At 40.4% G+C, this 25,336-nt stretch overlaps 1 protein-coding gene across 2 annotated transcripts; it reads left to right on the plus strand.

Moving 5' to 3' along the window:
- The first annotated feature begins 297 nt into the window (after window positions 1-297).
- parg (poly(ADP-ribose) glycohydrolase) lies at window positions 298-24,181 on the plus strand. 2 transcript variants are annotated; one of them, XM_022763812.1, is made up of 18 exons: window positions 298-445; window positions 1,156-1,221; window positions 1,407-2,078; window positions 2,232-2,364; window positions 3,045-3,167; window positions 3,276-3,356; window positions 3,900-3,974; window positions 7,687-7,779; window positions 9,094-9,248; window positions 12,395-12,474; window positions 12,596-12,656; window positions 13,529-13,604; window positions 15,613-15,760; window positions 19,839-19,917; window positions 20,042-20,150; window positions 20,701-20,806; window positions 22,111-22,239; window positions 22,958-24,181. In XM_022763812.1, exons 2-18 carry the CDS (start codon window positions 1,193-1,195, stop codon window positions 23,137-23,139), a joined length of 2,331 nt encoding a protein of 776 aa, XP_022619533.1. In that variant the 5' UTR covers window positions 298-445; window positions 1,156-1,192; the 3' UTR covers window positions 23,140-24,181. The 2 variants fall into 2 exon arrangements, with proteins under 2 accessions (XP_022619533.1, XP_022619529.1); XM_022763808.1 differs by having other exon boundaries at window positions 1,159-1,221.
- The last annotated feature ends 1,155 nt before the right edge of the window (window positions 24,182-25,336 follow it).

The raw sequence follows: 25,336 nt of genomic DNA on the forward strand, positions 1-25,336 counted from the left end.
TTGAGTTTACTGTCATAGAAAACAGGGAAAACTAGCAAATATGAACATTTAAGAAGCAAGGGCTTGTGAATGTGAAGTTTTAAATTTATTTCAGACACTTGAATGATACACTGTTGCTTCCTTGCAGCTTTAACTGTTTTACACTATTCAGAAGCTGCTGTTCGAGCCCCTTTAAGGTTTGCGACAGTAAACTGCTTTGTAACCCAGTTGCTGGGATACGAGTTCACGATCCCGCCTCTTATTCCAAGGAAAACGTTTTGATTGGTCACAATTTCCTTGCCGTCAAGGCGAAGCAGCTGCAACAACGAAGTGAAAGTGAACCAATAACTGGACGATAACATTTGGAGTGATATGTGGTCTGGAAGGGAATACTTGCATATAAAAATAAATATATAATTATGTAATGCATCTAACTCAGAAGTGTTACACAAAGAGGGGCATACTTGTAAGTTGTATCTCTTTGTTTTAATGGAAACAGCACTGCTAGCTTGATCAGGTTGAATTACGTTTGTGCTATCTACAATAATGAAAGCTAATAGCTAACGTTTTGATTATTAGCCAATCAAAGCTAAGTTAGCTCAAGATGACTTGGTCTTTGACCTGCAAGACATGTTCGCATCAAGGCTGTAAGCTAAACAAATCCCTCGTATGAATGATTTCGTCACTATTAGCCGAGTTATAATTTCATACCGTGAGGTATTATCAGAAGTAACCTCTAAGGCTGGTTGTTTAGCTAGCTCATTGTAGGTTTGTGAAAACTGAATGCGCTGACTGCCGAACGTGTGTTTGTTTGAGCAATATGAATCTGAAATCGAAGACAAGAGGCTGAAATGAAAGCTGAAACCAGTCTGCCCGAGAGCCCTTGACTGCGGTTCGCCCCGGCGAGATGCCCACTGGCCAGCGTCATGAGCCGAACAAGTGTTCCAAACAAAGTCCGAAAACACAGGTTCAAGTTTCACGGGCCGTCCTTACCAAAACTCTGAGTGTAGGCTCACCGAAGACCAGACATAAACAAAACTTGATATTTGGCTCTATGTGACGTCCAGAGACTCCAGAAAGAGGACAATGTGTAGCTATAGCACAACTTAGTGAGCATGTACAAAATGATCTAAAATGTCGGAGCTTTTCAACGCCTGAATGTTTTTCTTTCTCAAGCAGCTATCGTTGGTTCATCTTGTCTGACCTGTTAAAGATGGATGACACGATGGATTCTCAAAGAAGGTAAGCCAGTGTGTGCTCAAGCTTTTTTTTTTTTTTTTTTTTTACCAAGTAAAAATCATGTATATTAAATAAACTTGTGTACCAGAAAGGGTACAAAGTGCACTCTGGGAAAAGGCCATATAATGATCTCGTAAAGGTAGATTTAAAGCTGTCTCTCACTTTGTTCTCTTTCTGTTCTGCTGCAGTCTGACTGCTGAAGTCAAGCCAGATGGTGTAAAAAATGATGTTCCACAAACAAAATTACCAGATGGAAAAGATGAACTCTTTTGTGGACCACAAAAATATGACACTGCAAAAGACTCTGTACCAACAGAGAACACACAAGATGACATAGCATCTCAGAATTCAATGGACTGTGGGTCTGCAGGTGTACTGGATGAATCTGGCCTTGCTGGCAGCAGAAGTAACACAGCTCAGACACACTGCTCTAATGGACAGAAATCTAAGAGGCCCAGTTCACCTGGTCCCCACCCTGTTAAAACAACCTGTGTTGGTGCACACTCTCAAAATCCCAAACTCACCCTCTGTCTTAGTATTAGTCCCATGAAGGGTGGAAGTATACCCAGTGATGTGGAGATGCTGAGTCCTGACAGTCCCATCTGTAAAACCATGCTCATCAACAACTCTGCAGACAAGGATCATGGTGGCAGTGCTTGTGCAGACGACTCTGGCTTTGCTAAGGCTCAGGTAGTGGAATCTCAGCAGTTTGTCAACGACTCTGACTCTGGAAGTTCGGCCAAAGAAAGAGCCAATCTGGTTGCCATGGGGACTGAGGATGCTGAGGTAGCAGAGTGCAGTGGCTCATCTAATATGAGCCAGGACTTACTTAGAAGCCAGCCAGGTGCAATTTTTGAAAGGTAATTGTGAAGGTTTTCACTTCTCTTTACCACTTTTTGTCTTTTTCGATAAGTGAATCATTCTTCCTGTTGTTTTCTAACTCCACTATGCTCACAGTGTCCTTCAGTGACAGTGTGGTAGACTGACATGTTCTGTCCTTTTTTTCTGCACAGTATTTCATTTGCATTGCATAACACAGACAAAGGATGGCTGGGGACACCCATAGATGAGCTGAACAGAATGCCCCAGTGTGCCCCCCCTCTGTCACACCTGAAAGTAGTGCCTAACCACACTGTCGCAGTCAGGGTGAGTCAACAGGGACTGTTTATTTGTGTGTGTTTGTGGTATGTGTGTGGTGAATACTGCAGTATAAAAAGATTGTAAATTCTGGTTTGACTGGGCATTGTGTGACAGGACCACTCTTGGTGTTTTTTAATAAGAGAAAGTAAGATAGGGAAAAGTGGCAGAGGGAGTGTAAAGAAGTTGTTGTGTAAATAAAGACACTGGGGAATGAAGAAGAGGGATGTAGTGCTGGGCAGGGTGAAGTCATCCTCCATGATCCCCTCAGGGCTTCTTGTCAGTAAAGCTCCAATCAGACTGTGTCCTCCACTACTAGTCCCACAGGAACACTGTCAGTGCTGGTGTGTAGCTACTACTTTCTCTAACCATCAACAGCCACTGACACCCAAGCTAGACTGTGCCCATCACCCCCTGCATCACAAAAATGATGATGAGATTCTTAATTACTATTTTAAGAAAATCATACCTTCTACAAACAGGACAACTTTAATTTGTTTAGTCATCCAGCAAAGGAACATATCACTTGTGGTAAAACAACAGTCAAGGTTGTTAAATTGCAGCAGACATCATTTTAATAAGCAAAGAGAAAATGGTTCAATAGTTCAGTCAACCACTACTGCTAAAGCAAACAAGAGTAATCTGTAAAGACATTTAGTTTCCCCTCCCATTTCTTTTCCCTGTTACAGACAGATCTCCTCAGAGAGGGAGACATCCCTGTCCCATACCCCACCAAGTTCAAAGATGCGTGGGATGATATGTCAGTGAAGATGCCCTGCTCTGAGAAGAACCTGTTTCCTATGGAGACTGAGGTAAACTAGTTGTAGCTGCATCGTGACCTTTCATCAGACTGTGCTGATGTGTTAATTACTGTAGGAACGTTGTAGTAAAAGCAATATATTAAATGTTGTGTCATGTAGGATGGAGGTGGTGTCCAAAGTCGGTGGGACCTAATCCGCACTGCCTTGCGGGGAGGGTTCAAAAGTTCTCTGGATGTGAGGGTGAGACATCTTTGCTCAACATATTCTATGTCCACACTTAGATAAACCTAAGAGGTGTTTTACATGTGAAAATAACTTCCATGCACAGTCTTAAAGTTTTCAGTCCCCAATACCTTGTCAAACTGCTAATTGTCTTCTTCTCCCTCTTCTTTATGTTAGCAAACAATAAAATTGTACATTACTTATAAATTATCGCAACACAGAGCTGAACTTGTCTTTAGCCATTGTAATTAAATTGGAATGTGCCTTTCAACCAGTAGTTGGCTTATTTGGCCAGCATGTCTATGATTCTGGAGAATTACTGCTCATACATTATTCCAATCAAACTCTTAACAGCAGTTTCAATCGAACAAGACTAATTCCACAAACAGCCACATGGTGGCAGAATTTACATCAATTACAGCTGGTTATGTTATGCATTGAAAGAAGACTTTAACTCTCATTCATTTTTGTGCATTAAAAATGCCATTAATTTGCAGCCATACTGTTTTTTATGTATTTGAAATGAGTTTTCTATGAATAACTCCTAATTTTCCTCTTCAGGATGCAATATTGAGATACAACACAACCCATGCTAAGAAATGGGACTTCACTGCCCTGAACCTTCTTTGCACAGAGGTAAGCTGTCCAAAACTTAAACTTGGACTTGTATACAAGATAAAGCAGGAAAATCAAAATGATTTCCCTAAAGCACACTGACCACACTTTGGCATGTGTCTTTGCTGAACATGGAGCATATTAAATTTGAATCCAATTCTTTGGGAGGGAAACCTCGTTTAAAGAAACACAATAATTATATTTTTATTATGATTTCTGAATTTGCTGTATAACCTTAAGAGAACTCACAAATAAACATGCATTGCATAAACATAAACAAATCATAAATAAACGCATCATCAGTGAAATCCAGCCAGTTGTGTGTGTGACAGTCAGCTTTCCCTTGTAGAGGCTGGCAGTGTTTGTTTAACTCAACATAATTAACTATGTCTTTAAAATGTACCTTAAAGAAGAATGAAGTTAGAGTTATAGTGAGGGGAGTCTGCTGTCGTCTGTTTGGCTGCAAGCCCATCAGTGTGCGTCGTCCCCTCCCATTACCTGGGAGTCTCACAGGAGCAAATATGCATCATACAGTTAGGACAGATGAGCACAGAGCATGACGGCAGCAGCTGCTGCAGGTGAACCTGGGGATTGTTTTTCTTTCTGCCTCCTTTTTCCTTTCTTTTAACACTCCTTATCTTCTCCTCAGACAGTAAGGGGCTGTAATATGTGTAATAAATGCAATAAATGTAAAATTAGTAAAACTGTTTAATAAATTAAATCAGTTTTATACATGTAGGATGTCTAAATAGTAATTTCTTCACCAGAAATTCCCTCCTGAAATGTTGTAGCTAAAGTATGAGTAGACACTGACAGTGTATTTCCTTGGAATTTAGTCTCCAGATTCTGACTCTGTTAACACCAAAAAAGTGGCCAAAAAAAAGAAAAAGAAGTTTTTGAATAGATAGCAAATCAAATTCAGCTTGAAGTGTAATTAGGTTATATACATTTAGTAAAGTATATGGTTTATTGTCAAATTCTTTCTTAGTAAGTTGATATCTTGGTTAGAGCCATTAGAAATGAGATCATTATCCTAATAGACTTTTTACTATTAAGTGAGAGCATTTCATACTTATTACAGCCCAGTCAGATTGATATTTGAACCTGATGTCCATCCCTTCTCATCTAAGATTACTCAGCTAAATTCAGTCCATTCCAAAATGATCTTTTTTTTCCCTCCTCTCTGAAATAATTTCTCAGAGTAGCCTAATGCAGAGAGCTCGGCAGATCAATATCCGCCTGAGCCTTTTTATAGCTTTATCCAGTTTAATTAAAAAAGACCCATTAAATCCGTAAGGATGCTAAGCGAGGCCAACAAGAAAGTTGCCCTTCCAGGAATCTATTGCGTCAGCAGCTCCAACTGTCCATTCACCGTCCTGAGCTACATTATTCCCTCCTTATTTCATCATGTCTTTGCTGCTGATGTGTTTAGCAAGAGAGTCTGATGCTCACAGAGTAAGGGCAACTCAAGGTTTGAATGCCTGAAAGTTGTTAATGGAACCTAGCAATTATGTTTTTTATATGTTTATTGTATATAATATGTGCAGTCAGTGGCACATGGGAATAGATGCTTTCATACAGATACGGAATACCTACTGGTTGCCACTATTTTCTGTCATTTTAATGCCTATCTGTTGATGGATGCAGTATGAGGGAGCATTTGCAAACACTCACACCAGCAGCAATGATTAACAGCTGCCATTCCACAGCAGACAAGCATCATCCAATGTAATATATCTTTGACACACAGTCTAATGTAGTGAAGAATCACATGGACAGTTTTCAGCCTTTCACTGCTGCAGTTTGTTTTGTGTTTGAATCCTAACTGTTGCACTCCTTTGCCGAGAACACCTAATTAAATCTGGAGCAACATTTGTGCAGCACTGGGGTAATTGTCAAGAAGTACATTGCCCCTGGGCCAGTGATTGACACTCCGCTCAACGTGTAATAGCCATATGGGAAAAAAAAGGGTTATACAAATTAGGGCTTGTCTGTAAATTGTCTTAGTATTTCTCCCCTGCCAAATGAAACTGTCACTGTGTCATTTCCCGATGAATGTCTGAGGGCTGAGCAGGAAAACAGTCCAGGAGTAAGTACAGCTGATGTTCCAGTTGTACATGAACATTCAGCAGCGAGACAACAATATAGTGTCTCCCTTTCACTTTGGTGCTTTGTCGCTTGTTTTGCCTCTATCTCTCTCTCTTGCATGGTGATTTTAAAAAGTAGTAAAATGTGACAATTTGCTCAGAAGGCCTTTAAATAAAAAAACAACTTCCAAAGAAGATGAGCTTAGGTTGAGCTGCCAGGAAATGAAAATAACTTGTAAAGACCAGAATGAATGGAGGATCAGAGTGTAATCGATCATTAGCCTATGCAGTAGTTAATCTGGACTGTCCTGCTGGAGCTGTCCGTCATATGTATTGATGTGAAAGGTAGAGTTTGTGTGCACAGCCCAACCCGTGTGTTACTGCCGCGGCCGGCTGCTGTGGCTGTGCACAGGCTGGCGGATCATCTTTCTACCCTCATCCTGCTGCATCACCAACCACCATCTATTAGTCCCACAGGAGCGCTTTATGATGTCTGCCAGCTCATTACTTCTGACAGCATTTAGTCAGACCTGCTCTGCAGCCATATAAATGCCCCTGGCCAAATCACCCACCAAAGACTTCCTGTTGAAAATCAAGCGAACCCTGCCACTCTCTCCACAATTGCTCGTTTGCATTTACTCCAGAAGGTCCATTTAATCAACGCGAGCTCCCCCTGCTTACCTTGATAGAATAAGGCAAGTGATTGATGACAGTGACATTCGAAGCCAATACACTCATAAGTGATTGCGTTGTAAATCTGGGTCTATGATGGAATAACTGGGTGTTTATTTTAGAGGGAATTGCAGATGGATGCTGAGGTAAGCTATAGGCTGAAGTATGGATGCCTCGGTCGTCGCGGGCTTGCTCCTAGATTGATGGTAGTTTCCTCTGAAACAGGTTCTGTGTAGTGAGGAGCTCTGCAGCATTTCTGTTTCCTCTTTCACCGCTGAAGTGTTGGGATTATTGATATCTAGGGAGTGGGAGTTCTCCCTATAACAACAATAAACCTCTGTTGCCTTCACTGACACTGACTTTTCTTGTTGGATATGAGAGAGCTGTCCTTAGATATTGGTTACTGGCACTGGGTTATGACCTCAGACTCGCTCCTCATGTGCTTCCTGTCTCGTTGTATTAAAAAGACAATGATAAAACCTGAAAGAAACTATAAAGCAATTTAAGGTGAAGAAGAAATTGTGTTTTGAGCTTTCCCTTTTCTTTTTATTTCCAGTTGAAAAAGGACTGTTAAAATACATGATTGTTCAAAAATGATGGTAGTAGTAACTTTATTATAGTATTTTCATAAATCTATCTACAAAATTAGCTATCACTGAACCCACTGAATTAAAAAAAATGAAATGTGTCAAATGGATTTTGCGATGTAAACGATTAATTAACAAGATAACATTGATAAAAATCATTTTTCATGTTTGTGACTTTAATATTTTTGTGGAATTGACCTTTTACTTCACATTTTGGTTGGAAAAATTAATGGTGTTACAAACCAGTATGTCACTTCAGATCCCATCAGTCACTCTGACTGCCGGCTCTGAGTTACTGCCTGCCTAACTAGGCAGTCAGCTCCACAGAGATATCCCATTTAACAATAGTTCTGCCTGTGTGTCTCTTTTTTTCCCCCTCCTCTTCAGTGTCTTGAGCATTGTGAGGCACAACACCTGTTTGAGGTCATTTTACCTGCCATGGTCGACCTGGCACTCAGTGCTCCTTGTCTCTGCACGATGGTAAGTGCAATTTCCTATTTTTTAATCTGTACACAGTGTGTGTTTAAAGGGGTTTGCCGGAGTTTTGTGAGTAAACTGAAAGGTGCACTGTTGCATTACAGTTGGTAGTGGGTTTAAAAAGTGTTATGGTACATCTGGAGAATGATGGAAGTGTTTGCAGTCAGCGGGGATGGGAGGCAAAGAGTTAGATGGTAGATGTTGTACAGGATCAGCTCATGAGTTACAACTGGTAGATAATGAATGCCTCTTTTTGGTTCACATCAAGAACTACTTCATTAGAAAAGAGGACTGAAAGAGGAGAGGTCTGTCTCATGTCCTGTCATCCAGACGATGTGTTATGCTTGTGCACTTGAGAAAAAAATTCCTCCTACTTTTTGCATTCAGTGCTCCACTAAGCTGGAACTAGTTATGAATTTTAAAATTCAGTCTATTCCTTTGGACTCTCACACCAGCCATTCCTCCTGATATTCTGAGCAGTATAATTTTGGGAACCCGGGTTTTATATCACCCTCATCAAACCTCAGAGGCCCTCCCTTTTTTTCACATTAAATGGAACTGATCCATGTCAGAGCTTTTAAATGTCATCCCCATTTGTCTTCATTTTTGTTCTCACTCATCAACTATAGCAACGCAAGAATTTCAAGATTGGTATTTTTGTAATTCGCTTATCCATTTCAGAGTCTACAGTTTGATTTAATAAAGTTAATTCAGCTCCCTCTCTGGGCAGAACAGCAAATCCCTTTAGTTGTTATTGGAGACAGAAACCGCAGGCGGAAGATAAAGAATTTTCAGTTTTAACTAAAGGAACAGATTTCACCTCAGAATCATTTGTAGAAGTTGGATAATAAAGCTTTCTGACTCTCCGCTTTGTTTCTTGCAGTATTAAGCATCAAGGCTAATGTTTATGTGTGTGTTATTAGAGCTGGTATTGATCTGCTAACTGGGCAGCCTTGGGAGGCTCTTTAGCTCTAATCAGAGAAGATAGATGAGCCTCGTGTGTCTGACTGAACGAACCTGGGGGAGAACAAGAAAACCAGGACCTTAATTACTACCACCCATTTACCTAATGGAACTCTCCTCGTCTCTACTGCGTGCTAGATTGCTAAACTAATTATCTACCCCCATTAGCCCACAGACCTACAGAATCGCACCCACGTAACCTTGTGTGTTTCTTCAGCATCTGTCCTTGTGTCATTTTCCATTCTGATTCCCTGTCCATCAGATTTTGTCTCTTTGCTTTGACTCCACACTTTTGTTCAGTGTTTTGATTGTGATCTCAGTCTCTTTTCTTTCCTGATTTCTCTGTTTTTCTAGCCAATTCCCCTGCTGAAGTGCAGGGCGAACCATTCACTGACTCTGTCTCAGGAGCAAATAGCCTGTCTTCTGGCCAACGCCTTCTTCTGCACATTCCCCCGCCGCAACTCCCGCAAGTCAGAGTACTGCAATTACCCCGAGATCAACTTCTACAGGTAAAAAGCACACAGTCACTTGCAGAAAACTGGAGAGACACAAAATCGTGATCAGTAGCCCAAGAGAGTAATTGAGTGAGCTGTGATTGTTAGTATTTTATTTACAAAATGAGATTTGCCCCTTGAGTCCTTCGCTGAGTCCTTTTGTAAGCCATTACTTTAAGCAGGAATAGATCTCAGCAGACGTAGATATCGATCCTGAGTTACCCTCATTGGTCTATACGCTTCAGGACAGGAGCACGATTGTACTCACTGGCGTCGTTACACCTTTTTCTATCCCTCAATGACTGTGGTACCTGTTGACCAGGTTTTATTGGAATAAAAACAGGATCAGATTTTCTCACAATTTTTTCAGTAGTGTTCTTTCCAGTAACTGGGCATCATACGTATTCAAAGATGTGTATTATTTTCATGATTAAGCACAGTTGTCTATTACAATCTGTTCGAGTGGCTCTGTTTGTAGTGACCCTACCATTTAGAGGAAAGTAAACTGATTTCCATAAGGGGGCACTACTGCCTTGAAAACCCCTAATAGATGATTTCTAGGTTTTTACTCTAGCCTCTACTACTTTAGTGAGCGTCCAGTAAGTCAAGTATGGCATTCAAGTTTTTTTTTTTTAACCTGCATGCAATTGGTTTGGATCTGGCTGTCAAAAAGAGGGACAGCTTGTGGTGTCTCATTTGTCTTTTGTCAAAGATCATATTTATGTGGGTTTTTTTTTTATTTATTTTTTTTATAGTTGTGCTATTAGAGTGTGTGCTGTAACTGCCCCTGTCACCTTATAGGCTTGAGAATTGGACTGTGGGTAGAGAATCTCTTTGCTCTCCATGTTTCTGTTATGTTTTTGTGTGTGGGTGGGACATTCAGAGTAGGAGTGTTAAATTGGTGTTCTCTGGTTCTACCTACTCAGAACCAGTGGTCTGATAAGAAAGCCTCAGAGGGCTAATTGAAACAAATAGTTTTGAGTGTTTTAGAGTGCACACCTGTCTTATCCCTCTCTGGTCTCATAATCTTGAAGTGTCACTATACTTGAAAAGGAGGGAAGTGATGCATGAATGCGCTGTGGCCTATGCCTGCGAAGAGTGATGGCTGTTACACTGTTGAATCTGAAGAACACAACCTCTGCTCTGCTGGTGTAATGTGTTCAGACAGCAGCAGAAGGTGACAGAGTATTTGCACTGAGGTTTTCTGTTATCACGTTTTTTTGGATTATGTCTTTGTTAATAAGCTTGTTTTCTGCTGGAAAAAGACCTTATTGTTGTCATTTGTCTTGTTTTGTTAGTTTTACTCGAGACACTTGATAAGACAACTTTCAGCAGAATGTCGAATCTGGTGGGAATTATTTTGGACACTAACATCTTCCTGTATTTTTGCCATAGCTGATGACGGATAGAAAGTTGAGATGTTGTTTATGGGTGAGGTGAGGTTGGAGTTATGAGATTTTGGTACCAGGTCTATTACTGTACTTCTGGACTGTAGGCACCTGTGTATACACTAGGCATAGTCCTGTACTTCTCATTAGTGATATGTGTAATAACTTCCGGTGTTGTTGCCTGGCATACTGGAGATGTAGGTTTGGTAGTACCTTATTATGATAGTACTCTTTGCACAACATGAAGGCTAGGTTTAGCAGTGTATAATTTTGCTATTCCCTGCAATCTGCATTGGCCCTAACTGCGGTCCTATTCAGAGTCTAATTAGCCATCTGCTCTTCCTTGGGGGTTGAGCAGTATTATTTTATGAATCCCTGTGACAGTCATATTGATTATCTGTGATTTGGTCCATATTCCCTCCTATAACTCCCTCATTTTATCTGAACCATAATCGTACTCTCACAATCAGTCATCAGTGTGCACGATATCTGCCTCCACATCAGACCCCAGTAGCAGGCTAAGGGAAGAGGCCTCTGTAATAATGTAAGCATTGATTCCAGTTGCAGGGCTGGCTGTTTCAGACTCATGCCAGCACTTGGTAGAAGGCACTTGGGCCTGCCTTAACTATCAGCATGTCTGCCTGCAGCAAAATACAGGAAGGAGCAAGAGGAAAAAAAAAAAAGTCGTGGTGTTTCTGAGAGGATGAGACAAGACAAGACAACCAGTGCAGTCTAAAATGGGCCCTGGATCGTTACTGCCCCCCCCCCCTCCCCCTAATTGCAAGAGTGTCCGTCACTTTGCTTATCGGCCACAGTAGCGCTCTGTCTTGGACGAGCAGAGCAGCAAGCAATCTGCTGATTGCTGTTTTGGCAGAACTGTCAAGATTTGTCCTCTGTTAAGTGATAGATAGATTCGAGGGGGAGGAAAGGAGGCAGGAGACTTGTCTCTTTAGCTTGTGTTCTCTCTCTGTTTGAGAAGAAGATGACATAGGAAACCTGCTTAACAATTTAGTCAGCAATAAAAGCTCATTACTAAGAAATAAATCCTCTTTTTTTGTTTGTGCACGGAGTGACCGGGCGATGGCCTTTCTCATTTAGAAGAAAATAGCCTAACTGGTAATAGTGAAACTGTCAGAAACCATGTCTCCTGGTGCACTTTATATAGTAGGCAAGGTTACATGTGACTATCCTTGAAAATGAAAACTGCTACAATATATTTTGTAACTAAATCCTTCTTAATTAGTTGCTCCTCTGTCTTCAGCATGTATGATTTGTGGCTAGACTGGAAATCTCACCCTCATCCTCCAGATTAATGCTGAACTGTGATTAGTCATCAGCTTAGGTTGCTTTTAATGGAGGGAGAGTACCAGTATGGGGCGATTTAAGCTGTCCATCTAAGGCTCTCTCTCTCGTTCTCTCTCTCTCTCTCTCTCTCCTCCCTCCCTCCACCCTAGTTTTTATGGTAACTCTGAAGAACTGAAACAGGGCCTCAGGCAATGCCATTGTATGAAGGATGGAGGTAGATGGGAGAGACATCGTCCCAGTTTGAAAGCTGAACCTCCCTCATGACATGCCGTAGCATGGTTGTGCAGTGAGCTATAGATAAGGACTCTGAGTGAAACATTAATACCACTCATCTGCTAAAATGTAACACATAGTTTTATTTGATACCAGAAAAACTTTATTCCCAGTCAAATTAGTTTTCTATTGTCAGAGACTCTAAAGGCAAAACCTCATTTGTGAACTCAAATTTCCATTTGCTTTTTGTTTCAGGTTATTTGAAGGTTCTTCGCCAAGAAAAATTGAGAAATTGAAAACTCTGCTGTGTTACTTCAGGAGAGTTACACAGAACAGTAAGCATTGAAAAATGTCCCACATGATGTTGCAGCAATGTTTCTCTTTAAAGCTCTAAATGTTTTTCAGTTGATTATAATTTTTTTATTCTGTTTTTTTTTTTTTAATCTTTTTTTCAAGAGCCCAAGGGCCTTGTGACGTTCACCAGACAAACACTGAACCCTCCTTCAAACTGGGAAAGGTAATATTCTCTATTCTACTACATTATGAATTTAATGATTTAATGACCTGGATTTAAAATAGAATAAATTAGGATTTTTGTAATAACCCACACAGTAATCCATTTTAAAGCTGATTTCTTCTCCAAAAGCTGCCAAATATTAAATGACACAATGTTTAGGGTCATTAAATATTCTTTTCATGTGCTAACAATCTAAATTTAGTTAAATTGTATCAAAAATACACGGAAATGTCGAATGTACAACTTCATTGAACAAATCTGACTTGATTTTGTGTTCTCTCAGTGATCCAAACATTGACAACATCAACACAGTGTCTTTTCTTTCTTTGCTGCTGCTGAGAGACCTTGCTAGAAGGATAAAATAATGGCCACATTGTGCTTTGGGACGGCTTTTTAGCAGGCGGGATTATGTGACTGAATAGTGACAAATACAGACGAATTGTTGTGGAAAGACCTGAGGCTGAAGTGGCACTTTATATTCCATCATGACAGTAGTTAAAAGCTTACCATTATGTCGACATTGGGGATGTCTTCACAGCAGAGATTGCCCTGATAAAACTCTGAATCACAGTGAAACTCTTTGGGATGATAAACTGTTCACACATGCTTCACAAATAGTCCACATCCGACTTCACAAAGCTTTGCTAAACCCACCGGAAAGCAGTTTCTTTATGTTCATTCATGCCCACTAGTTCAAAAAACATTAATTCATTTAGGACACTTGATTTTTTTTTTTTTTTGTACACACTTTGCTGAATATCCTGTTTTAGAAACTGTGTACAAGGGGAATCTTCCCACAGTAGAATACCTGTCTGGAGTACTACTTTGCTGGAATGAATAACTGAAAGTTTTTAAATCTTTCTTTTGCCAAGCTGTCAGACTCAGCTGACGCGCCTACATATCACTTGTGAGGGGACAATTGAAGATGATGGATACGGGATGCTGCAGGTAGGAATAATATTTTACACTTTTGCATCTAATACCAGCCTGGCATTAGATGCAAAAGTTCTTCAATTAGACACATTGGTTACTTAACCGGGCATAAATGAACCCACTGTAAAAGCCTTCTTTCTCAGTGTCAACATTGTTGGTTGGAGTGTCAGATTTGATGGACCGTGCCTGTTTTGCACTCGTTGGTGTGGTCATACCTGACAAACTGACCATCACTGTGCCTTCCCTCTAGCTTTCAAAAGCAAAGAGACTTGTCTGAGTAGTTGTCCAGTACCTTCAGCTCGATCAGTTGTATAATTTTTTTTCGCATATCTGAAGGTTATTGGTTCTCTATCTGTCTGCATTGATTCACCCCATCTCCTCACTCCCCGCAGTGTTCCAGGGCGGTTGGTGCATTTTTTTTTTTTCCTACTTGACAGCTGATGTATACACATGAGTAGCTAAGAGGGGCAAGGGGCCAAGAGAGGACCCTAGGGTGGGGGATGAGGGAGGATGTGGTGTATGGAGAAAAAGATGAAAAGGGTGAACCATCTCACAGCGGTGACCCAGTGGGCCAGGACTCCTGCAGGGGGATTGATAGCTACCTCACCAGGCTGGGCACTGGCTGTGTGTTGAGTTTGGATAGGGCAGAGTGGGCTGTCATTCTGTCAGGAGGTGAGATTTAAGGGTGAGGGGGGTTGGGGTTAAGGGTGAACCGGTGAAGGAGGTGTGGAGTTGAGGGACTTGTTAGAAAACATACACATGCACATACAAACACACTCACTGTCACACAGATTGACGTAGCTGTGGGCCAGTGAGCAGAACCCTCACCCCTGACAGGCTGTTTAAATAGCAGCATTGTGATTGAATGGGCTCTCCTCTTATTCACGCCATAAAAACAAGGAGTGGGCTTACGTGGCATGAAGCTCCAGTATCACATTAGAATATTTCAGCCACTATCTCAGTCCATTTTATTAATGTTACATTCACCGAACATAGAGTCTGCAGCCACGCTAACAGTGAGGCTGTACTGGGCTGATGGGAATGTTATTTGTTTTTTAGGTATTTGGTCATAAACCAAAGAATTGGATTTGGTGCTGGTGTTAGACGAAAAGTCCAGGGATCACCAACGTGATTACAATTTATCCTGGTGGGGGGCATGAATGTGTGTACCCAATTTTGTCGCAATCCATCTGATAGTTGTTAAAACATTTCAGTCAAACACATGCCATCGTCATGGTACTCGTCGTCGTCATGGCACTTTTTTCACAGTATAAGTGAAAACTTTGGCAAACTTTGGTGAAAACAAGTCCCAAAGTTTAAGACTTTAAAACCAACATCTATCTGAGTATGGCTCTCATTAGGGACAAAGTTCCCCCCACAGGTTTATGACTTTGTTGTCATTGCTTCCTTCCCAATGTCAGATTAAAGAATGGCAAATACTGAGGATAATTAAAGTACCCACTCCTTGTTTAAAAAGACAGTTGTGATGTATCCTCTCTTGCATATAAAAATAGAGGAGGTTACATTCAAGCAGATTTTGCATTAATGCACGCTCACCATTAATTGTAGATTTTATTGGCATTTAACCATCTCTTTAGATTTCATGTGTGTTGTTTTTCTACAATTTCCTGATCTGATTATTTCCAAGCAGGAAGCAGTGTTATGATCCTTCGACATTTATCTGTATTAAATGACCACAGCGGGTGACAGATAATAAGAAGACACTAATAGAGTCATTTATTCAACTAATTGGAGTGACAGTAGCTAAACATCACAGTTCTTCTCAAGTGCACTGGATAGACAGGACAAAGAGCAATATATTAACATCGTTTTGTTTTGTTGTGTATATGTGGTCTAGCCAGTCACATTATAGCTTGCACAAATTCAGTTTGTCAAATGTGTCTCATTCCATTTTGACAATTCAAGAAAGTTTGAGAGTGAGGATGAAAGCTGGTGAAAGGAGAACTGCGGGAGCTGTGCCATCATGGTTAACTCTTCCATTGGTTTTCCTTTATCTCACTAGGTGGACTTTGCAAATAGGTTTGTAGGTGGAGGAGTAACAGGACATGGACTGGTCCAGGAAGAAATCAGGTTCCTCATCAACCCTGAACTCATTGTCTCTCGTCTCTTCACTGAAGCTTTGGAGTACAATGAATGCCTCATCATCACAGGTACTCACTGTCAGGATTGTATGGCATAAATTACTGTACCATAAACAGACTTTTACTCAGTTTTATATATATATGCTCTGTGTCTCAAATGTACTTCTTTGAATTGACACAATTTGTTCCTTCATCCCTTACGGTTTCACTGTCGTCATCTAGAAATTGAAAAATGTGGTAGAAGAGAAATGTGTTGTCCACAGAAGAGAAACAATAGAAAACATAAACAAAAAAATTTAGTAGAGTACAATAAATGTATATATTAAGCTATATAAAATAAATAAGCAAACAACAATATGAACATATCAAGGTAAGTCAAGAATTAAAAATGATTCAGAGTTCAATGAAATAAAAATCCTTTCACAAGACAGACAGCAGTTTCAATAGTACCTAAAGCAATAACAAGTTTTGGACAGTTACACATTTTTGTTGTTCAGGCTTTGTGCCTCAGCACATTCAATTTGAAATAACATAATAGAAAGTACTATAAAGTGCCAAGTATCAGCTGTAATTTGAGGTTTACATCAACATAGAAAGAACTATATGGGAGATATAGCTATTTTAACACAGGGCTCAAATTTTAGGGGTTCAGAAGTAACTGGAGTGAGACACATGTAAAATAAAACAATTCATTGGAGTCAGTGACTGCCTAACATCTTTGACCCATAGACACCAACAGATGGTTTGACTCTATCTTGTGCATGAACTAATGTTGAAACGACACACAGCTGCTTAAGAAACAATTAGCGGCCACGTGTCTAACCCCTGCAATTAAAAGGGCTATGTCTCCCACACAGTTCTTTCTTAATTTATGTAAACCCACTCAAATTAAAGCTGAGACTTGCACTTTAATGTCGTGTCCATTGTTTTATTTCAAAGTGGATGTGCTTAAGCACAGAGCCTGAAGAACAAAAAATGTGTAACTGCCCAAATACTTGTGCTCTATAAAAAGTTGGTCCCCTTTTTTCAAAAATGTGTGGTTCGCAGGACCAGACGATTTCCTCCAATTATCTTTGTATCACAATGCCAAGCCTCCTCAGGAAAGCTTTTTGCTGTGGTACTCTCCCAGTAAATACAGCAAACTGCACCTGTACCCTTTGGGTTGGTCAAGGGGTGTGAGTGAGCCTAAAGGCCAGTTGATATATATTCCCACGCCCTGGAGGTGCTGGAGGACGTGATTAGGCAGAAAGAATCTGCGCTGCCTTGTTCATCCTTCCACCACTGCATCTAGAACATACATGAACAGTAGGAAATGGATGGATGGATGATAATTTGTCAGTTTGTTTCTGTTCTTGGCTCTGAATTTCCAATAACACGCCTCTTTGTGTCTCCCACACGTGCATTCACACACACTGTAAAGTCCTCATACAGGAAGTAGATATTAGGACAGGTTATTTATATATATGCCACACTGAGAATTCTTTGAATGTAGTGCCACTTCATGCCATGCGGTGCGTTGGACCTTTATTCCTTGATGTTGCTTGGTATTTTGTACTTTCCTTTTCCTCCTATAGAAACCACACACATCTATGTAACAGAGAGCAAACTGGTCTTTTTTCGTCTCTTGAGTTATTTTCTGTTGTTCATTGAGCCCTGTGTGTTTATTGGACTCCATTCATTTTTTCCCCCCCGTCTTTCCATTTGGTTCGAAGGTGAATCCATTGCATTGATTCACTTGGGACTTCCCAGTTATCCTTCATTTCTCCCCAGCCGAATTGCTCTATTTTTCAACCTCCAACTCACTCTGCTTCGGTCAACCTGTCTAAGTGTTCTGCCCTCTCACTCGCCCCCCACCTTCTCCTCCCCCTCCTCCTCCTCTGACCATTTTCCTGCCTCTCAGCTGTACCTTGTTCACCGATGGTCATAATAAAAAACATACAGAGATTAAGATCATTGAGGCATGTACATAATATTGATTCAAATTTACCTTCATTATTTTGGTGTGTCATCGTAATGCATTGCCCCCTTCCCACATTTTGAAATGGCTTTATTTGATGAATGACTCAACTGACTTGTACCCACATCGTATTTATTCTAATGCCACTTTATCTAGTTAGCAGAGCAAAACAAATATTTAACATCCACTCATCATGTTTCGGTGTTGGTATTTCACTGCGACATAAAATACGCCTTTAGATTTGCCTTTGATGAAACAACATCATCCTGTTTGATAAATCCATCATTTTGACATGAAGACATAATTTAGCTGTATACAAACAGAAACTCAAATATAAATGGTGTTCTCAAACGTCTGCACTTAGATTCTGTCTGTGGAGCCTCCTTTGAACTTGAAGACACAAGGGGTTTATGTGGTCTGATGGGTACTCTTGGCACAACCTGCATCAAAAACATTCCATTGCTTGTTGCTTGTATGCTGGTTGTGAAGAGCAGAGTTGTAAAAGGAAACACAAACGTGCAGTTAGAGCCCCACATCCATACTGGTAATACCACCAAGCAAACACAATCAACGTAAAAATTGACTCCTGTCTTGTTTAGTACTTTTCTCTCAGTAAGCTAGGCGTTGTCTGCTTTCTATGGCGCCATGGTGTCTTCTGTGAAAATCCCATCTCTTGCAAGTCACCTTCAGTGGTTAGTCACTGTCCCCCTCCCTGACTCCCATAATTCTGCCTCCCTCCCTCTTTCCCTCCTCCTCCTCTCCACTTAACTTTATTACATTTTGGACAGAAAGGAATTTATAGCCCAACTAAGGTCATTGCTCCACTAATGGAATGGGCTAGTTACGGCATAGATTCATTAAAACCTTCAGAATATTCCTTGCACGCATGCAGTGTTTCCTCTTTAAGTCTAGCCTCTGTTTCAAGACTCTTTTTATCTGTCTCCGTCACTGTCTTTGTTTTTCTCGTCAGTCTAGTTAATCATATTTCCTTCTGTTTAGAGGTGTCTTCACATGGGGCTTCCAGTTTTGTGCATAGGCGTTTTCCAGATCGGAAGGTAGAGGTCCACGATGTAATCTAGTGATGGAGACCTGTATGCCAGGAAGCTGTCATGTGCGGTTGCCAGAATAAATAGGATCAAGGTGAAGGAGGAGGAGGACAGAGATCTGTTGATGGGAAAAACTGATAGGGGTATCCTGTTGTTTGACGTTAGGAGTCGCTACTGTTGTAGAAAGAACTTCATTTGACTGGCTGGACTTGCAATGGCGCAAGATGTTTTATAAAAAATGGTCTTTTTGTTCTCTTTGCCAAGGCTTTACGCAGAAGCATTATTCTTTTGCCCAGTTGTTCTGCCATCTTTGGTTTATGTCGTGCCATCATTACAGGCCATTAGCTTGAGTCTTACTTTGACATAGAAAGGAATTAAAAAAAAATCATTGTCATTCCTGCTTAGAATTCAAGTTTGTTTTGCAGTTGCAGGATTGGTTGACTGTACATGCTTGAAATCAAATCAATAAAGTACTGCTCTTACTTTCTTATAAGTACTCTACAGAAAGACATTTTAAAATACCCCTGAGCTTTTCTGGCTAATGTGAACTTAACTACAAATCTCCCCCACTCTGCTAGTTGCACACTTAACTCCAGTACACACACTAGAACCTCAAAGGCTATGTTAATTGCATGTTTAACTCCTGCTCTTCTATGAAGTGCTGTGTATCCACCTCTTACCTAATGCATGTATGGAGCCTTTAATAGGCATCATTTTTAGAATTGAATGCAGCTGTATTTGTAATAACGAATGATGAAACCTTTCCAGCTCTGATTCTGAGCACATACCAGTGGAATTTATAAAAACGCCACTGTCTTGGTAACAGAGGTGTCACTTATTGAATGATGCAAACATTTTGTAAATGTGGCCAAGGTTAGCTTTTTCTCTTCTAACCATTTCTTCTTATTATGGCTGAAAGCTTTTCATTTCAAACCCCAAAGCGGATTACTTATTAAATCAATGGCCTTTATTTATGACAATCCAATACAAGCTGATACTGTGTACTCGCATGGGGAGCATAGAAAGCACTAAATTTGATTTAAGAAACAAGGCGCTGAAACAGATTTAGGCCCACTGTGTGCTCTCACTGCTGAATACTGTGTAATGTCATGTTTTTTTCTTGACTTTCCTTCTCGTTCTGCAGGCACTGAACAGTACAGTAAATATTCTGGTTATGCTGAGAGTTACAAATGGAAGGAGAGCTACAAGGATGAAACTCCAAGGTATTTTTTTAAATTTTGAGGTTCTTGTTTTGATATTTTTATCCCAAAAACCTTAATGCAGTCAGAAAAAGTTGGGGGACCTTTATCAGTCCCACCCCTCTCATTGCTTCTCTCTCGTTTCCAGGGATGACTGGCAGAGACGATGTACAGAGATCGTCGCCATTGATGCTCTTAAATACAGGCACTTCTTAGAACAGTTTCTCCCTGAGAAGATGTCCAGAGAACTCAACAAGGTAAGCGAGAGAGAGATGTCCCTGTCTGTGTTTGCATAGTGATTGGGGAAATATAGCTAGCTTACATTCAGTATTACACATTTTCCAAACAACATAGCTATTTCAAAAGACATTATTGTCAGTAGTTGATAAGATAACGCTGGACATGACAGATATTTGACTTAAAGCTCATGGTTGAACTTTGACACATTGTCAGATATCACCTCCAAAGATGTTAATTAAAGGCTCTGTGGTCTGAATTTAGCTCAGGGCTACTCACAGAGCTATAAATGGTAGTGGTACTGTCTTTAACTACAGTTTTTTCTGCTGAGAAATTGGGCAAAAATATTCTGTACCTGTATGCAGTGTTGTATTGCTTATGGTTTAGCCTGAGGCTAAACTTAACTGAAACATCGTTACTTATGTAGATCTTACATATTCTTTATTTCATTTTAAATTTTAATATATAATCCAAAGAGATTATATATATTTATATTTGTATATATAAAGTTTCACTTGTCTTTTTCCTCCCCACCTTCACTTCCTCCTACTCCCTGTGCATTTATCTCAGGCGTACTGTGGATTCTTCCGAAATAACGCCAACAACAAGCACCTCTCTGCAGTAGCCACAGGCAACTGGGGTTGTGGAGCTTTTGGTGGAGACACGCGGCTCAAAGGTATCATTGAATTAAAAGCATGCGCTTATGAAGAAATCAACTGTTTTTTATTCGTAAGAGTTGTTATGGTAAAACTGCACTGCAGATGCATCATATTATTTATATGAAGTTTTCAATTGTGGATTCTCAAGCAGCAGCTAAATATCATTCGCTCAGACAGGATCATCCATTCAACTGCACTACTCCCAACTGTCGAAGCCCCCGCTGACGGACACTCAGCATTCATGCAGTATGGACTGTACGGCACAGTCACTGATGCCGGTCTCTGTCAAACCCCTCTGGTCAATTAGGAGCTCTCCCAGGGTGTGTCACTCAACCGTTCCTTCCCTCCCTTTATTGATCAGCTGACACACATTTATGTTTTCCATTAAAAGGGCGATTGATTACAGGGAAGGGACACCATAAATCCAGGCTGATGCAGGTCTCTGCGGGCTTACACAACATCACTCTTCATAAGCAGGAGCCCCTTACTGTCCCCTCGAGTACGCCACACCGCAAATTTTTTTGCCAGTTGTATTTCTAGTCAATGTCTTGACACATTTTCATTACCTTTTAATTTAGTTCATACTTATCATACAATGTGTTACTAAACGAGCATCTGCTGTGTTATGCCTGGATTCATGAAGGCTGTGCTGTGTTAAAGTCACGTCTCCACACTGCACTATGAATGCAGATGTTTAAAAACTGATATGTTCATGTACAGTTTCATGTAGATCTCTAAGTGTTAATTTCCTCTACAGCTTGCTATGAATAGATCCATTGGACTCGACAAAGTCCCTGAGGATGATATTAGCTTCCGGGGACCCCCGCCCATTAGCCCTGGAATTAGCATAGCCGGTATTTTTAGAAGGCAATAACTGTATTTTACATTAAAGTCCCGGAGCTGACTTGAGATGTGGTAGTTACATAAGTCTAACTGTTATGTTGTTGTAAAGATTACAGGCCTTTTGCAAATGATGGTTTGTTTTGTGTGTTCATTAATCTGAAATCAATATCCATTCTGTTAAATATTTAAAAGTCTTAAGACCTAATTTGCAAGGGCCAAAAGATTGAGTGCAGTTGATGAGGCTGTGCTACCAGTGGTGGATTATTTACTCTTCTGATACAAATTGCCCCTGTCAGTCGTGTTCTTTTCTGCCAGAAGCCGCACCTTATCTGGTTTATTGACCAATCAGTTAGTTATTTTCAGTGGTCAATTACGCATTTATGATTTCACTCTGAGGCTGAAGGATACTTATGACACTAATGCTGTGTATTGTCGTTGCCTGTATTTCCCTTCAGCTTTCTCCTTCTCTCTTTTTCAGCGCTGATTCAGTTGATGGCTGCAGCAGAGGCCGGAAGAGACGTGGCTTACTTCACATTTGGAGATGCTCAGCTTATGAGAGATGTTCATGAAATGCACACTTTCCTCACCGAGAGACGAGTCACCGTTGGTAAGGCTTGCTCACAAAACTAAATATGTTTAGTATTTTTGTTGTAGTAGCTGCAGTCACACAGATATCGCTATTTCCTCAACCCTGCCCCTGTTGAGCTTTTACAGTAGATTACATAATGAACAGGAATGGTGATGATATCAGCCACTGTTGAGATTGTGGGGCTCTTGAGGCTCATGCAGTTATCCGTGTTGGCGTCATTATAGGGACAGTACACATAAATAAAAGAACGCAGTCCATCTGTATGTTAAGTTATTCCACCTTATGGGCCATCTCCGCTCCTCAGCCCATCCATTCAGCCTCCGCTGCAAAGTGGATTACTGCCTGAACTGACCCCAGCCTCTCCCCTCCCCCTCTTTTCATTTTTCTTCCGCTGACATTTATTGAAGCCTTTCAGAGAAATTCCCCTCTAGCCATCCATTTCCTAAAGTGGAGCTACAGAGAAAAAGCTCACGGCTTGTGTGCGTGTGTATGTGCGCTTGATTTATAAATGAGCCCAAACACACTTTGGTATTTTTTAGTGTTTTTTTTTTCTCTTACAGTTTTGGTCTCTCTTGCTTGTTCTTTCACTCTTCACCCATTTGTCCTTTTTGTCTACTCCTCTCAAATCCTGTTTTATCTCCCTCGTTATTTCTTCCTTCTCTTGACCCCTGAACCATCCTCTCCCTCTGTCCCTCATGCTCTCTCTATCCTCCCCCTCTCTCCACCACCCTCCCAGGGCGTTTGTACAGTCTTTTGAACCAGTACTCGAGTGTGGTGTGTAAGAATTGCCGCACGACGCGACCTGAAATCAGTCTCTACAGTTTCATCTACGAGAGGGTCTCTTCCCCCGCAACCGGCGACTCTGCGGACTCCGCCAAGGATTCTGGGATGTTGCCTGTAACATCGGACTTCCATTAACACGGGGAGAGCTCCAACTCAACCTCCCTTCCCCTGTCTCTTTGTGTAATAGAGACTCCAGGTTCAAAAATGTGCTCTCAGTCTTGTGCTTACAATCACTTATTTCTCTCACACATACACTCCCTTTAAGTTTGTGACCCCCAACACACAAACTACCAAAACACAGTTTTGCCTTTCTCGCTGGTGGTATTATAGGAGCCTTGTAGTCCGCCACCAAATGTGGTGAAATGTTTCAGAGACTTATAGCAATAGTAAATCCTGGTTGCTGTTAGGCCTTTTCTTTACACTAAATGTGATGTGGAATTCTTTTGTTTTTACATACTAATTACAAATATGGCCAAATAGTCATTATATGCATGGTTGGACACTTTTCACTACTGATAATCCAGGATTCCTGGTTATCTTATATTGTGTTTGCTACTCTTTTTTTTTTTTGGATGACTTGTCTTCTCTGTTTACCATACCCAGGCTGTGGTGAGGTTCCTGAATGCAGAGAGATGATGAGATGCCATACTGTAGTCTATGCATGGGTAACATTTATTTATCGAATATTCTACAAATATATGCTGCTCTTTTATATCCTCTTAGGATGCGGAACTTCAACACACATATTGTCCTTAAGGCTTATGTTAATACGAGTGAAAAATAATCAATGAAATTGACACTGGTATGAGAATCATCTCAGATGAAACAGATATTTATGGTCATCGTCATCTTAGACCATTGATTCTATCATTTTCACACATGTTCAGTGTTAAGCACAGTACTGATACTGTATTTACAAATAAATGGGGGAGCAGATAAAGAAAGAATTGCACGCAAAATATTATTTTTGTTAATGTTTTTACTCAACATTTACTTTGGGGATGTGGTTATGGGTTTTTTTTAATTATTTGCTGTATTTCCTGATTGATGGTGTGGGTTTTATTTAATGATAGATTCATAAAGGCTGTAAATGTATTGCATAGTACTGTACTTTAGGTTTTTAGGTTGTACTCTTTTTATTATAATTTCTTAATTAAAGTATATCCTGTTAACATTGTATTTCTCAGCTCACATCAATATGATTTACTGACTAATGACCAAAGGATCTGTACAATACAAGCAAAAACTTAACAAGGTCGTGTGGAGATCAGCTACTTAAAGGCTGCATAGCCTCACCTCGGGTAACTAATTTTAATGTTAACTAAAAATTATGTCAAGAAGTCATTCAGCAGTATTCTCAGTATGTTTCTTTACATCCGGGTAATTGAATTATTCATAGATCATCTTGAAATAATAGATTTAATTGCATGACTGTTGCCTTCATCAGAGAGAATTCATTTCTTTTTTTATGCGTGTCTTTGAAACTGTGCCTTGGCACCACAGATTTCTCTTTTAATTTAATGAAATCATACATTATTTAATATTTGAAATGTGATTGATTTTTGTGATAGCACGTGTACCAAGGGCTGTCAGACAAATTTAATTCTAGCTCCAAACATGCTTTATTAGATGAATTAGGGTTCCTAAATAGCCTCATGACGTGGACTTCCATAAATGGTGTGTAGGCTTGGCTTGGGTAAGTGGATTAGACATTATCTGCTTCTCCCGCTCTTTGTACCGAGCCCAGCATTGGCCAAATGAGCTGTGGACTCAGTCATGGACACAGTCAATTTGGTTTGGCAGACCTGACTGTTTATGGCTGCTGTGAGCCTGAGTCACCTGAACATTAACTTTTTGGTTAGGTTACTGGTGCCTCCTGGATCAAATCTGTCATTACTCCTTGGACACTTGACATTGACACTGAATGAATCCCACAAATGAATAGCCACAATCAAAAAAACAGTGATGGATGTATTAAGACATTTTTCAGCTTTTGCACATTGTCAGAAACACCGGAAAAAAAAAAAACAGAAATAGGAGGTTGGAAAATAGTCTCATGTTTAATTTCCCCCATGCACAAGAAATGTTTCCAACATCAAACAGCTGCTCCAGTCTTGTCCCGTATAGTGATGTAATTATTCTAAACAGGATGTAATTTAACACCAATCCCTGTTACCCAGCAGCACAGGTCTTTTCATCGATGAACATTATTAATAAAACGCCAGAAAGCCACTGGTCTTCGCTCCATCTCTGTCAGGCAGCAACGCCACCACAACAAAATGGCATTTCAGTTAATAATTGCCTGACCCTGCGTTCTCTAGGTCAGCTGGAG

The sequence above is a fragment of the Seriola dumerili genome, unplaced genomic scaffold, assembly GCF_002260705.1.
Source record: "Seriola dumerili isolate Sdu_G_001 unplaced genomic scaffold, Sdu_1.0 BDQW01000478.1, whole genome shotgun sequence".
Classification (NCBI taxonomy): Eukaryota; Metazoa; Chordata; class Actinopteri; order Carangiformes; family Carangidae; genus Seriola; species Seriola dumerili.